Genomic DNA, 16097 nt, shown 5'->3' with positions numbered 1-16097 from the left:
ATAGTGGTGATCGGAATTGAACCCATTTAAAATTTTATTTACCAAGAAAAAAAAAAAGTAAAGCATTTGAACTTCCTTAGGGTCAGTTACAACATAACCTATAGAGATATTTATGTTTCTAAACTTTTCCCCCACAATGAGTCAATGATGCAATAACTCCACAATAACAAATTCACTTAGTTTTGTTGTTATGTTAGGTGTACATTGTCTCTGCACAAGGCCTATTTGCACCCAATGAATCATTGCACAATTTGACACATTGTGGAAAAAACGAGAGTGGATATATTTGTCACAATCTCTGCACAAGCCTGTCAAGAAAAATTGTGATCACTTGTCGTGGACAAATTGAGGCAAGTGCTAATCAATTTCCAGTTGCTTTGCTCAAATTGCGGCAGCTGAAGTGTTGGCCCAAATCATGTAGACAGTTCCACCCAGTGACCCAATAGGCACATCCCCCATTTGGGCTTTGACAATTTTTCTTTTTTGGGTAAAAAAGGGTTTTGATCATTTGAGTTCCATTGTGTCTGTGACATAGGTTACTTTCATTTTTTTAAAAATATTATAATTTTATTTCGTTTCATAAGATCTACATTAATCACTGAAAGGCGGGATGAATTAACTAGTAAGTGCGAGTAGAGTTAAGACAAGGCTTATGCTAAGTTAGTGTAAACCTAATTTCAAGCCTTGAGCAAGTGCTCCAATAAAGGGATATCTTATTTGCTTATTGCTACCAAGGGACAAAAATAAGTGATTTATCCCCAAATGGGCTGAATTAAAAACTTAGAAGTGGCTCTGCAATTAATGTCGAGTGCCAGGAATCGAGGGAAGGCTAGCAGTGTTGGTGGTCTATTTCGGGATGGCTATGGATGCTGGCTAGGTGGATTTAGTGCAAATCTGGGCATAACAAGCAACATTTCTACAGAACTATGGACCGTGATCAATGGCTCGAGACTAGCTTGGGATTTGGGCAATAGGAATATTTAGCTGGGCTTAAGCTGATTAAGGGAGCATCCATGAAGAGTCCTCACTTCAACCTCATTCAGAGAATCAGAACAGTGGATGATTAGGAAATGGGCATGTAAGGGACCCCATGTCGGGGAGGGAGAGTAACAATTATGCGAATCAATCTTGCTAAACTAGTTCAATCCCCACTATTGTGGAGGAATCCGGCTGTTTTTGATGTAGTTGGAGGTATTTATAAGTTTAGGGACTTAAGTGTCCCATTTTGAAGTTTAGGGACTTAAGTGGATAATCGTCCAAAGTTTGGGGGGACAAAGTGGAATTAGCCCAAAATTAAAAGGAAAAAAAAAAGGGTAATATCAGGGGCAAGAATGGAAGCAACCGTTCTTGAATGTTTATGACTAAGATTTGGTCAAAAAAAAAGTTTAAATTGCATTTTGTACATCGTTTTTCACACCATATGTGAAATCTACAAAATTTTGTTCTATAGTTAAATGTTGTTGAAAGTGAGTTACATCATATGTATACAAAATTACATCTTATACATTTTGTACAAAATCAGTCTCAAATAATTTTCCTCACAACCGTTTGGTCCCATGTCCTAATATTAATTAGAAAAACAACGTAGTTAGCAACCTATTGTTATTATTGTCTAACGTGTTTGGGACGGGCTAAGCAGGTGGAATGACCAAATTAGTACCAGTTGTTTCAAATTCGGGTTAAGATTTACTCGATAGAATTATATATAAAGTATCATTTTATCATAAACTATTGTACGGTAACAGATGAGTCCGATATTTAGCTGTACATAAAAGATGTTGAATTTTGTAGCGCAATTTAGGAATAAATGCAAATGTTTGAATTTTTTCATGAATCGATTCTCTCTACTTTGTGATTATGTTGTGCCGTTAGAATACAGAATAGAAAAAATTGTAGTATAAATGAGAAGAATGATTTGCCCAAGAACGTATATTCGGGTTTCTTTGAAGCTGTGGGCTTGGGATGGCACTATCTCGGGCAATATGAGGCACGAAAAGGGCAAAAACTGAAAAAGAGAAGAGGTCCAAATAAATCCCAGCCTCTACCATTCTTGTAAGCACCGAAGCCTTTTCCATTTCTTCCCCTCAATAACCGCCTCTCACTTGCGCTTCTATATTATATCCCCATCCAAATTCATCCAAACTCTGTCCTCTCTTCCTCACTCTGCACAACCCCATTTGTGAGAGTCTCGAGGGAGTGAGTGAGTACTGAGCTAAAGCAGCAAAATGGACATGGCAATTTGCTCACACACTTCTCTCTCCACCAGTAATCCCTATATATCACCGAGAATTGTTAATTATACTGCTAATAGGAAAAGCTTCAGTTTTTCTTCTTCTTCATTTAAGTTCAAGAAACCATTTTTTGGTTGCACCCCACCTTTATGTTTTTCAACCAAAGCGTCATTCAGTCTTGGTTCAAGAATCCCGCTTCAGAAATCCATCAAATGCTCGGTTTCTCAAGCTGAAACCACAACTGGTACTAACAATAGCACTTGATTCTTGATTCCCGGTACTTTGATCCCATATCACCCGTTAACTCAATTTTCTTGACTTGACTCATCATTGATAGTACTTTTATCAACTGTGACATATTATATGCAATTCATTGAACTTTTTGCTTGAATGTCATGTTTTGTTGTTCTACTTTTGGTTTCTTGCCATTCTTGTATTTGTCATTGCTGTTGACTTCTTTACATGTAATTGCGCGCTTGGACTATAATAGTTTGTGCATATGTTGTTGTAGATGGCATACGTACTTTCCTGGGAGTGCTGCGATCCCTTTTTCTTGGTTGAAGCAAGCAATTTTCTTGTACTAAAATTATATGTTTTTGAGGGAATTTACTCCTTTTGTTGCTATGGTGTCATGATGTCTGATACTTAAGCTTTCAACTAATTTTGGTACAAAGAAGATTGCCATCTTACTGTCATCACTAGCTTGTTTTGTTCTAGATTGTAGTTCTTCTAAAATGTGTATAAAAATTCCACAAGCATACATTTCTTTCCTCACTTATTTGTCATGTTGGTGTGTATGTATTTGTTGAAGTCATAAATGTTCTTCTATCATGTTCGGTGCTAGAATGTTCTATTATATTTCTAAGATATTGAGGCACATATTTCTTTATGTCAAGTATTATCATATAAGAAAATTCATGGCGTAAAATCTTCAATGTAGTCCAAAACTTTTGAGCATCTTTTACTTTGGGAATGGTTTCAACATTGAAGTGATTGCACCTCGATGTGATATTTACTTGATAGATGTACCCCGTCCTAGAAAGCACGCAAGTTTCATGAGCGTGTAAATGAGAAACTGGAGATGGTTTAAAGTTTACTGCACCTTTAAATTTGGATTTTGGTCTAAAGTAGACATGTAAATGCATACTTCTGATGCATGCATGGACTAAAAAATGTTGGTAATGTAACTCTTGGAAGTAACTTTTGTGCAATTCATCAACTTTGGTATTTAATTTACTTCATTTCCGTAGATAAAAGGGCCCAATTAACGAGAAGAAATGATGTAAGGAATATAGCAATTGTCGCTCACGTAGATCATGGGAAGACCACCCTTGTTGATGCAATGCTGAAGCAAGCAAAGGTAGTACAGGGGAGCTATACAATTTACCTATTTTCCTATGTAAATGAAGTAAGCTGTTATTTGAAGTGGGATGAATGCCTAAAAAAGCTACAAGTACAAAGTGTTTTTGTGCTGAAATTGGTCATTCCTGTTGGGATACAATTTCTCTAGATTTTCATTAATAAAACCTGAGTCAATCAAGGTCTAACTAATTGGTTGTATAAGTTTAATAAAAAAAAAAGTACTAAAATGAGATTTCGACAACTTGACAGTAATTGAAAATTTTATGCTTGTTACTACAGTGATGAATTTGATGTGTATTAGTAACTTTTATGCAGGTTTTTCGTGATAACCAATTTGTACAGGAAAGGATAATGGACTCAAATGATCTAGAGCGTGAAAGGGGAATTACCATACTTAGCAAAAACACATCAATCACATTTAATGATACAAAAATAAACATAATTGATACTCCAGGCCACTCTGACTTTGGAGGTGAAGTTGAACGCATACTCAACATGGTGGAAGGAGTTCTGCTAGTGGTACTTATCATCACCTTGGCAATTTTGATATATGTTATTTTTTGTTGACTGTTTCTATGATGTCATAACTTATGCTTAGTTTTTATCTCATGTTTTTATGTTACTTTTAAGTAGATAGAACATGTGCTTGTCTTTATACTTTTAAGTATATAGAGCATGAGCTTGTCTTTATGGGTCATTGTTTTGAAAGAGTAGCCCACATTGCAGAATGCAGAGGAAGCTAATAGCAGATGTCTGAGACAGAAAAACTAAATCTGAATTCTCTAATTGTCTAGTTTCAAATGAAGGATGTCTACCACCTTTTCATTTTTCTTTTTTCTAGCTGACATGCTAATCTTGCTTTTTTTTCTTTGAAATATTTAAATGGTAGAGTGTAGACCTGGTTGTCTTAATAGCTGGATTGTAATTATTTTGTCATCAATGCTTAAGAATCCTTCATTTCTCCACACAGGAGGCCTACAATTTGCTTTTTTGCTTTTATTTTTATTTTTTAATTGTGTTGCAATACGAGACATTGAATTTTTTTAAGGCTGTTTCTCATTACTCTGTTTTTGGTATCTATTTCACGACAAAATGTGCTAGCTAGACAGGACTATTAAAGTTGGAAAAGATTACAGTTTTTCACGGATGCTGTCGTATGATGGTTATGAATCTGGTATGGTGTGCCTACAAAAGTTGAGTTGCATGAAAGTTTTTCCACCAGTATGCTATTGAATTTTCCTTTTCTACATATGAAATTCTGTCATTTTGTGCATCTAGGAACTTTTTCTTCCATATAATTCTTATCTGTTTTCTTAAAGGGAAAAGATTGTGTTGCTAAATTTAGCTGAGATTTTTAATTGTAGGTAGATTCAGTTGAGGGTCCGATGCCACAGACAAGATTTGTTTTGAAGAAGGCTCTCGAATTTGGCCATGCTGTAATAGTTGTTGTTAATAAAATTGACAGGCCATCTGCTCGCCCTGACTATGTTGTCAATTCCACATTTGAATTGTTCATAGAACTAAATGCATCAGATGAACAGGTACCTGCTACATTGTTTACCATCCAAAGTTTCTAGTCTTACTTCCAACTGCTTAAATTAATCAATTGCAAGTGATCAATTTGACATTGATCTCATATGTGAATCTAAAATCTCAGGATTATTAAATTTAAAAAAAATATCAGGTTTGATTTGTCCGAAAGACGAATAGGAGAAAAATAAACTGAAGCAAATGACTCAAGAGATAAATTATTGTTGCTGAACCTTTATTGATCCTGGAATTAGATTGGAAACTCTGCCTGAATCCTGGAGCCATAATGACTGTGGTTGAAGCATTGCTAAACATAGCAACTTTGAAAGGATCAGAACATATGAATACTTAAAATGCTAGTATTGTATCGATTAATGAAGTCTTGGACCTGCTTCGGTTCTATTTGCAGTGTGATTTTCAAGTCATATATGCTAGCGGCATCAAGGGAAAGGCTGGACTGTCTCCGGAGAATTTGGCAGATGATCTTGGACCACTTTTTGAGTCCATTCTGAGATGCATACCAGGACCAAGAATTGACAGAGATGGTGCACTTCAAATGCTTGTTAGTTATTCATTCATCAATCTTCCTTTGTCTTTTTTATGTTTCTTTTGTTTCCTTGTATGCTTGTCTGTGTAGATTTTTGTTAGGTGTTCTGGTTTCCTATGCAGTGCAAGAATTTGGTGATGACAGTTAATAGGTAGGAAAGAAGTGTTGCATCTTTGTCAAGGCAATTTGTGGGAAAGAAGAAGGGGGGGGGGGATTTGTAACAGAAAAAGCATTTCTTTGGAAAGACGAGTTGCATTTTGGGAGTTATTGCTATTGGTATAAATGCTCTGATGAAGGCCAAAAAGTTTGTGTACATTATGGATTTGGGGGATTATCTAAGGATATTGTAATAGTTGGAAATAACAAGTCTTGAATTAACAATCATCAAGGGGTCCATAGCTCAGTGGTAGAGCATTTGACTGCAGATCAACTGGTCACCGGTTCGATCCCGGTTGGGCCCTTGATGATTGTTGCATTTTTTGGACTATTTCCTAAAGGGGTTTTCTTTGACATTTAGCATAGAAAGCCTATGACTAGTCCAAGATCCCTTGCCTATTTAGTGCATCACTTGTTGTAAACAATCTTTTGTAAAACCTCAACACAAAGATGGAGATGATTTACAGTTAAAGGTCCGTGAAATAAAGCAGAAAAAGAACATTGAATTAAATCCTTGTTCAGCTTTTTGGTTCGTGAGAATAATGCACTACACTACACTCTTGAAAATAACTAGTCTTGAATTAACGATCATCAAGGGGTCCATAGCTCAGTGGTAGAGCATTTGACTGCAGATCAACTAGTCACCAGTTCAATCCTGGTTGGGCCCTTGATGATAGTTGCATTTTTTGAACTATTTCCCAAAAGGGTTTTCTTTGACATTTAGCCTAGAAAGGCTTTGACTAGTCCAAGATTCCTTGACTATTTAGTGCATCACTTGTTGTAAACAATCTTTTGTAAAACCTCAACACAAGAGGGAGATGATTTACAGTTAAAGATCCGTGAAGTTCAGCTTTTGGTTCATGAGAATAATGCACTACACTACACTGTTGTATGTGGAATCTCATATGGAATCTCATACTTCTATGCTACTTATTGGCCTTTCAAACAGTTTGTTAAGACTTAGCCTCATCACAGCTGATGAGTTAATATTGCATGACAAAGTGTATGCATCAGTAGGATCAGAACAATTTTGAACATTGGATCTAAATAAAGACTATGATTCGCATAACGAGGATGCATCTGTCATTTGATACTTGATAGATGCTCGGAAATGCACAGTGACGATGCTTAGAAAATCTAGAATCTGAATAAAAACTAGGAAATGTGTAACTAGGGTGCATTTGTCGTTTGATCCATTATCACTTACATAAGTTCTGCAAGGACACTTTTAGTACTTTTGTTGAAGTGAGATCTTAGTGGTTTGTAAAAGTAATATTTGAGAAAGGATCATCAAGGGGGTCCATAGTTCAGTGGTAGAGCATTTGACTGCAGATCAAGCGGTCACCCATTTGATCCTGGTTAGGCCCTTGATGATAGTTGCCATTTTTGGACTATTTGCTGAAAGAAATCTGTTTTATAACTAGCCTAGCATAACATGTTGAAAACAATCTTTTGTAACCCTCAACTCAACAATGAGGCGATTCTCTGTAAAATGTCCATGAACAAAGTACATTGAATCAAATCCTTCTTCAGCTTTTCATTCATGAGAACAATTCCTGTATGCAGTGGTAGGATCAGAATGATTTTGAAAGCTGAATCTGATTACAAACTGGGAAATGCATATTGAGGACACATTTGGCATTTGTTACTTGATAGATGGTCAGAAAAAATGCACGTTTGAAGTTCCCTTGTGGAAAAATCCAACCATTCATTGCAATTGGCCTCAGAGACTGCTTTGACATAATGGAAAATTATGAGGGATGAGTTCTGAGGCTTATTTACTGTGTGGTCTCTATCCAATGACTACTTTTTCAGCAATAATAAATTTTTTTCATGGAATAAAAATTGCATCACTCATCATAGGCACGAGTTATACGTTAATTAGGAAGTGGAAGAAAATATTAGTATACATGTCCTTTTCATTCATTGTAAGAAGGTGTTTTCTGGATATTAGTGTTTGAAAGAAACTACAGCTGGTATTCAGTAGATGTTTCTTTATTTGCCTGTTTCTTAATAACGTAATGTGATTATGAATTAATTACTTTTTTACACAAATGCTGTGCAGGCTACAAATATCGAGTATGATGAACATAAAGGACGGATCGCTATTGGGCGTTTGCATGCAGGAATTTTGTGTAGAGGAATGGATGTGCGGGTATGTTTTTACTTGGAAGCTTAGAATGCTTGTTGCATAATGCCCAGAAAAAAGAAAGAAAGAAAGAAAGAAATACACAAGATAGAATCCTCTGGGATCATATTATGTATTCATTTTGTGTTTTCAACCATAGCGTTTCTTCATTTTCTGTTCTATGGTTATTGTAGCATTGCCCTAGTATGACTAATGGTGTCTTGCAGTTGGTTGCTTCAGTTTACTGCAGTATGCACATTTAAACTTTTGGAGGTAATATTTGTCTTTTGTGGTATTTTCCTTCTATTTTATCAGATATGCACTTCTGAAGATGAATGCAGATTTGGAAGAGTAAGAGAACTGTTTGTGTATGAGAAGTTCAGTAGAGTCCCTGCAGAAATTGTGGAAGCTGGTGATATCTGTGCTGTGTGTGGCATTGATGATATCCAGGTAGAATAAACTATAACACAACTCAACAACTTGGCCACATTTATATACTGCGTCTAAGCTTAGCTTAACTCGTCAATATGGATTTGTTCTCACCTCACAGATAGGGGAGACAATTGCAGACAAAAGTTCTGGGAAACCATTGCCTTCTATTCAAGTGGAAGAACCTACTGTGAAAATGGCTTTCTCAATCAACACTTCACCTTTTGTTGGCCGTGAGGTATGATAAGCTATAAAGCTCCAAATTTGAGGAATCTTTAATTCACTTTGATTTCTGGAGAATCTGAGGGCCTTCTGTCTTTATTAAATAGGAAAGATGAGGAATTTTGAAATGAATGCACTTCTCAGAAGTTTCAAATAGCTACACTACCTCATACCTTTGAGATGAGATATAATATAGTTTGGGCCGTGCTGTGCAATAAATCTATTTTGCAAGTGCAGTATCCAATTTGAAATACTCAGATGTTTAAATGAACTAGTTAACTGTTTTAATATTTGGCTTTCAAGAGTAGTTTTCTCTGATGCCTCTTTTGCATTAATTTGTTTGAGTTTCTAGTGACTTTTGACTCGTACAGGAAGGGACATTTTAATGGTAAGACAACAGTTAGCTTTCTGCTTTGCTTCCAAGAAAGTTTGATCTGACAGTATTAGACCTTCCAGCTTTTTAAGCAACAACAAATGGCCTATTACCAATCTGAGTGGTGAAAGTGGATTTAGGAGGCTGTGTTTTTGGTAAAACAAGAGAAAAGTACAACTGAGAATCAAGACAGATTGACTGCATGATTAATGTTTGTGAACAGAGTGTATAGAAAATGAGAATTAAGATGGTTTGAGGATGATTTTGAGGTAAAACAAATTTATTTCCTTGTAGAAGTACCAGTTACCACAGAAGTAGGACCCAGGAAAAAAAATGACAAGAAACAAATTAAAGACTTGGCGAATTGTCATGTGAAGAGGATTTGATACTTATCCAAACAATAGAGATATGTGATTAACATAGGACCATAGTATGCTCTTAAAGTATCTTGATAATGAAAGGAAGGTCTATATCTAACTTCATGTAATTGATATATGCACTTTTCTAATGTGGCTTAGAAAGGGGTTCTAAATTAAGTCAGGAGGTATACTCAGGGCGCAACCACTTGGAGGTGATCCACTAGGACATATTGAAGTAGCTTATTGTGAATATAACTCTTTTGTCTGCTGGAAATGTTAAAATTCTATTTGTAGTGCTTTTGATCCCAGAAAAGTCTTTATAAACCTTGATTTGTATTCTGGTTATTAGACTCTTTCCAAAAAAAAAAAAAAAAAGGAAATCATTTAGTTCTACGGTAAACATACATTTTGCAAGAGTCGTGTTGCAAAATTTTCAAAATTGGGTGAAATTTGTCAACCCTCTAGCTGCATATCTGCATTAAATGCATATCATGTCTTGAACTGTCCAGAAAATAAATGGTAAAACTTTCTTATGGTCCTTTGTGCACAAAGACTGCTGCTAAAATTAAATATTCCTGTATCTTGGGAGGCAAAAATGGAAACTTTTGCTCTTTGAGGTCAATTTTGTACCATTCAAAGTGAGCTTTGTTAGACTTGGTGTATTTCTTGCCATGGAAAGTGAATGTGGGTGGAGTTAACATCATTAGTTAGGTGAATGAAGGCATGCGGATTTTAGAATGGTCACGAATAGTTTCATAAGTACTAATCTTTTACTTATGAAACTATTCTGCAGTTCCGTGACCATTCTAAAATCCGCATACCTTCATTCACCTAACTAATGAATATACACACACACACGTGTGTGTGTGGGTTAAATGCAAAAAGCCCCCTAATGGTTAGGTGATTGTACAAGTTAACTCCCTATATTTTTAAAACCAACAATTAAACCCCTATGTTTTGCATCAAAGTGAAACCGTTAATTTTACCATTAAATTTAACAGTGAATTTAGAATAGTCAAATTATTTCAATGAAACACTGATGAAATCATTAAATTGCCCTTGAAACCAGGTTTAATGTAGCTATAAAAAATATGGGGTCAAAATGAAAATCATATTTTATTTCATCATCTTCCTGAATCCTAATCCCAAATGCAACCCAAAAAATGCAAAAGAATCCAAACCAATAAACATCAGATTCGTATCAGTAGGATTAAGTATGGATTTGCATCATATCACCAACGGTTCCCAACTAGCAAATCAAATTCAGGCTTTACTCAAACCATTGATTTTGTGAGTAGACTTGATTACTTGAAGTCTACCTACTTCATCTTGGTGCAAAATTAGAAGTGCAGACTGTGGGATATTATAATTTACATTTCCTGACTCAAAGCAACATGCATAGTGATGAACTCGTTGGAGATAAGACTTTGCCATAGTGAAATGGGCAGGGTCAGAAATTTCAGATGGGCGATGGGTTTGGGGTGTTGGTGGAGCTGATGGAGGGACAGCAGTGGAGAAAGAGAGAAATAGCGAGAAAGGACAGAGGTGGGAGGTGGGAAAGATATTACAGAGGGGTGGTGGGATTTGGTGTTGGTGGTGCTGGGGGCATGGAGGTGGAGGAAACTAGCGGGGCAGGTGGTGAGCTTTTCTCTTTACAATATATGTTTTGCTGTAATAATCAAATGACTATTTCAACCTGTTGACCATTAAATCTAACAAGAAAATTAACAATTTCACTTTAATCCAAATCATAAGGGTTAAATTGTAGGTTTCCAAACTATTGGGAGTTAACAGGTGAAATTGGCTAGCCTCGAGGGGCAATTATATTTAACCCTATATATATGTATGTATGTATTTATTGATTGTATCTGTTTTTATTTGGTTTTCCGTAATAAACTTTTGAATGGTATCTGTTTTTATTTACTTATTGATTTTATTTATGAAGTTTTAAATTCTCCCCTGCTAACTCAAAATTATGTCCCCTGGTACTTTCAGGGAAAATATGTTACCAGTAGAAATATTAGAGATCGGCTCTACCGTGAACTTGAGCGGAATTTGGCAATGAAGGTAGAAGATGGTGAAACAGCTGATACTTTCATTGTTAGTGGACGGGGTACTTTGCATATCACAATATTGATAGAGAACATGTAAGATATTAATCCACCTTCAAAAGAAATTTTAATTTTCTTGTTCTTCTTCATGCATAAGATTATCTAAATTCTAATTTGACTTTAATATACTCGGTGCCTAATGTTACTTGTAATGTTTCAGGCGAAGGGAAGGATATGAATTCATGGTTGGACCCCCAAAAGTGATTAATAAAAAAGTGAATGATAAGCTACTAGAACCTTATGAGGTGATTTCCAACTGAAAAGACTTGTTCTTGATTTTTGTGTGAATGATTCTAATTAGAGGGCATCATTTTTTGCTTCTTGCATGGAAATAAATATTCTTTGACTGTTGCTCTCTCTTTCAACTAATGAATCAATATGTAGTTCTGACACAATTTTAAAGTGTTAATTTTTCCGTTTAATTTAGCTTGGGCTGTAGTTGAACACACTGTGAAAACTGCACAGAAATGTCTTTTTGCTAGCTTGCATAACACGTTGAATCTTAATTTAAGGTATGTTTAGTTCTTTGTTAACCTTTAATTCAAAACCAGACTTTAATTTTCTGGTGGTTTAGGGTTCCGAACTTCTAGAATAATCTAGACAACAGTTTAAACGTGTAGAAGAAGTTGTGATGGTCAGTTTATGGTTAATTCAAGTCTCTTTTAAGTTCTCACCTTTGCCACTGGCAATTTAAGATTTTTTCTTTTTGAATTTTGTAATTGAGCTTGTGTTGAACTGTTTGATGCGATTCCAACTTTGCCATGACGCCTATTATATTCTGGAGTAACTCCTGTATTCTTTTCCTCCTCTTTCCAAACTGGTTGAGTGGTCAATATCCATAAACAAGTGCTTCCAAATATTATTATCTTCATCCCATTTGTACAATGCGCAAGATTAGCCCGAAGTCTCTCCTGAAGCTGCGTCTTTTTGTCATTCTACTTACAAGCAAAAGGAAGAATAGGCTATGTCCCTTGAAATAGATCAAGCTAAATTTTATTTATCACCCAAATGCTTGAAGATGAATAAGAATTGTTCTTTCAATAGCAACCGACTAGGATGTAGAGCTTGTCAACCATTATTTAAGTTGTGGTTGATTATGTGCAAACGTAGAAATGTTAAAACATGTTTCAAATAAAGAAAACACTGAAGAAAGCAAGGTGTCCACTGTCTTGAAAAAGATGTTAATCTTGAACATAGGTTGCATTCTTCATTGAATAGACCAAATTTCTGTTTAAATTAGTCTTGAAGTTTTATGACTCCCAATGTCTATGCAAAATGCCTTAAAGATCAGTTTTCTACTGGTTGTTTCTGCAGATTTCTACTGTGGAGGTACGAGAAGAATACATGGGTCCAGTGGTTGAACTACTTGGTAAAAGGCGTGGGCAAATGTTTGACATGCAAGGAGTTGGGTATGTTAAGATTTTTGCTGTTAATTTGTCACTTCTTTACTTGAAAGCAAATAATATCCAGCCAGGGATCTTAGCCACTATACCTTTTTAAATATCCAAACAACTGTACATTCTTTATTGCACCTTTTTTTTTGGGTATGATCATTTTCTGTTAGTAGTTGTGGCATTTCTTCAACTGCCACTCCTCAAGAAGGTCTTAATGTCCGGACTTAATTAAGTTTCAGTAGTGGCTTGGATAGAAGAAAGTTATATTGAGGCCTGTGTTTCCAAGGGCAGGTTATCTGTAATTACTTTAGAAATTCCAACTATCTCTTATGATTTGATTTTGTAGTTTTACAAAAATGTGCGTTTGGATTGGTCATTTTTTGAAAAACAAGAATGCTACAGTAATACACAAACAAAACAACCACAAAAACAGCAAAAAGAATCTCAAAAACAACGTCATCTACACTAAAAGTTTTTCACCTACATTGCTACAGTAAAATATTTCAAAAACACCCTCAAAAACAGCTAATTCTTGGTATAATATATCATACAAATGGGGAAGGGCCAGTACTATTTCTCCACATACTACTCTCCCAACAATAACCCAGAGTTAATGTCGCCCAGTAGTGTCTGTTCTGAATTTACTGAAGTGTCTTATTCATCAACTTAAGGGGTGAGACTGCTACACCATGTTGTTGGAGGCTATCAGGTTGGTTGCAAGAAAGAAAGCATGGTGGAAATTATTATTGTTATTGTGTGGTGATGGTGGACTGGCGGGCAAATACAATAGAGGGATTGTAGTGGTGCAGGGCAGTGGGCATAAATGGGGTGATGCTGCTGGTTGATTCTTGGGAGAGGTATAGATTTGGACAGCTGCGTACGAGTTGGTAGCAATGCTGTGAATGAGCGTAAATAAGATAATGATAGGAGTATTTGTTGATCACAGAACATCACATAGTGGAAGCATGATATTCATTTTCTGAATGATCGAGCTGCTCAGAAAGAGTTTTATGTGATTACAACCTCATTTGACTTTCTCCAACCAGGCCCCCCGCCCCCATAAAAAAAAAAAGAAAAGAAAAGATGAAGAAATGTATATCCTGTTTGTACTGTGTGGTGTCTTGTGTGTGAAACAGTTTGGTTGGACAATCATTTGCTGGTTGGAGATGCTGCATGTTGAATTAAATAGTTGGTTTCCCGCTGGTAGATCTTGGATTCCAAAGAAAATATTTACATGTGATGTCTTTTTTAGCTCTCTGACCTTTTCTTGGTTGCATTTCTCGAACTTTGAGCTGCTGGATTTTTCTCTCTTTTTAATCCTTTCTCGTGTCAAAACATCTAGTGGAAAATCTGAACTCCACTTCTTGACTAGGTCGGAAGGTACAGTTCTGCTGAAGTATAAGATACCAACTCGTGGTCTTCTTGGATTGCGGAATGCAATTTTGACAGCTTCTCGAGGGACTGCCATACTTCACACAATATTTGATGGCTATGGATCTTGGGCTGGTGATATAACTACCCGTGATCAGGGATCTCTGGTAATTCCTCACTTTGCTTTCTTCCATCTCCGAGGTTCAGAATAACATCTTTATTTGGTTTCCCAAGTGCCTACTATTGAATTTCACATAATTTAACCCCCGCCCCCGGGGGGGGGGGGGGGGGTTTCCCAACTATCTGATCAGGAAACGTATTTTGATGGTTGTGAGTTGCTGTAATTAAACATGACAAACAAAAACCTTATTTTTATTTACCTCTTCTTATTCGCAGCTCTTTCTTTTTTTTTCCCAAGCGTATTATGGCAGTCAAAAAGCTTCAAGGTCCAATACACTGATAATTTGCCATTGCCTGATCTGTGTGAGTGCACTGAGAGCCAATCAAACTGATAGTATTTGCCTTGATGTTATTATAGGTTGCTTTCGAGGATGGCACTAGTACATCTTATGCCCTTGCAAGTTCACAAGAAAGAGGGCATCTGTTTATTGGCCCTGGTGTTGATGTTTATAAAGGTCAAGTAGTTGGGATTCATCAGCGGCCTGGAGATTTATCCTTGAATGTTTGTAAGAAAAAAGCTGCTACAAATGTCCGTTCAAATAAGGAACAAACAGGTTAGCATTATGACTTTCATTCCATAGCATGAGCCGATGTTAAGAGGGTGTTGCTTAGCTCAACTCTTGTACTACAAGACTAGGATTAAGTTCAAATTTGGCACCACCTGAGAAAATTATGATCTCCCCTGCCTTATATACTATATTCAAGAAATATAACTCATTCTTGATATGCATGTTTCTACATTTGGTTAAAGATTGCTCTTTAGAAAGGGCCACATAGAGAAACTTGCACAGACCTGTTGTGGAGAAACTGGAAACTAGCTATTGCTTTGTTTCATTGTAGTTTTCTAGGATGTCTGCACTTAGGAATGTTGTCTTCTTTTCTTAACTTTAATCTCTTTCCTTGTTAAAGTGAAAATATAAATTGTCATAACTGGCACCAACTAACCGGTAAATGGCAATGATCAATTGTAAGCAGAATTATAAGTAGCTTTTTTGAGCAACGTTGTGACATTGTTGGTCATTTTTGGCTCTCAAGGATCTTTATGACATTCATATCCTTGGTACTCCAATGTTTGGTCTGTATTTGAGATCCACTTCCTTTACCTATACATGCAGTGGTTCTTGATACCCCGCTGGATTATAGTTTGGATGACTGCATAGAGTACATTCAAGAAGATGAGCTGGTTGAAGTTACTCCGAAGAGTATAAGAATGTGCAAAAATCCCAAATTTGCAAAGAAGAGTGGTGGTAGAAGTTGAATTTCAACCAGAAATGTCCTGGAATTGGCATGATTACATTATATCTTAATCATCCCAAGTGATGCATTTGTAGCACCTTATGTGATAGATAGGAAATTTTTGGTTCTTCATATCTCTGAAGGGCTTTATGACAACTTCAGGTTACTGATAGCTATAGGTATTAGATACACCAGACACTCAAGTGCGCTGGGAATTTTTGCTTATTGATCTGCTGGACGTACATGATATGGTAAAAACCACACACGGTGCTTAGCTTTCAGATTTGATGGACATTCAGACATTCTTGATATGGTAAATAGTATACCTTGGGGTAATTAAGTCTTGCATCATTTGTGGCTTGAATAGTAAATATGATTTGATTATTTTCTATATTTATGTCAATGTCTAGGCAGGCTGCACATACGCATCCTAAGTTTAACTTACACCAAGATTCCATTCCCTGGCAA

General features: G+C 36.2%; 1 protein-coding gene and 2 non-coding genes across 3 annotated transcripts; all 3 read left to right on the top strand.

Annotated features, from left to right (window-relative positions):
• Window positions 1-2070: 2070 nt before the first annotated feature.
• LOC113773427 (putative elongation factor TypA-like SVR3, chloroplastic) lies at window positions 2071-15993 on the top strand. The gene is made up of 14 exons (XM_027318076.1): window positions 2071-2475; window positions 3482-3591; window positions 3909-4112; window positions 4958-5134; window positions 5533-5685; window positions 7892-7981; window positions 8270-8404; window positions 8505-8621; window positions 11333-11484; window positions 11609-11693; window positions 12763-12857; window positions 14215-14380; window positions 14752-14947; window positions 15509-15993. Exons 1-14 carry the CDS (start codon window positions 2226-2228, stop codon window positions 15649-15651), a joined length of 2073 nt encoding a protein of 690 aa, XP_027173877.1. The 5' UTR covers window positions 2071-2225; the 3' UTR covers window positions 15652-15993.
• Window positions 6060-6131, top strand: TRNAC-GCA. The gene has a single exon. It is a non-coding gene; the product is annotated as a tRNA-Cys (tRNA).
• On the top strand, window positions 6423-6494 carry TRNAC-GCA. The gene has a single exon. It is a non-coding gene; the product is annotated as a tRNA-Cys (tRNA).
• Window positions 15994-16097: the final 104 nt, after the last annotated feature.

This window comes from Coffea eugenioides, chromosome 6, assembly GCF_003713205.1.
Source record: "Coffea eugenioides isolate CCC68of chromosome 6, Ceug_1.0, whole genome shotgun sequence".
Taxonomy (NCBI): domain Eukaryota; kingdom Viridiplantae; phylum Streptophyta; class Magnoliopsida; order Gentianales; family Rubiaceae; genus Coffea; species Coffea eugenioides.
This window is presented reverse-complemented; position numbering and strand designations above follow the sequence as displayed.

What these genes read in the sequence shown, in the direction of transcription:
- LOC113773427 (XM_027318076.1), top strand. Translation starts at nt 2,226, where the DNA reads ATGGACATGGCAATTTGCTCACACACTTCTCTCTCCACCAGTAATCCC. An exon ending in TGGAAGGAGTTCTGCTAGTG is followed by an intron (nt 4,113 to 4,957) that starts GTACTTATCATC and finishes TTTTAATTGTAG; the next exon opens with GTAGATTCAGTTGAGGGTCC. An exon ending in GTAGAGGAATGGATGTGCGG is followed by an intron (nt 7,982 to 8,269) that starts GTATGTTTTTAC and finishes CTATTTTATCAG; the next exon opens with ATATGCACTTCTGAAGATGA.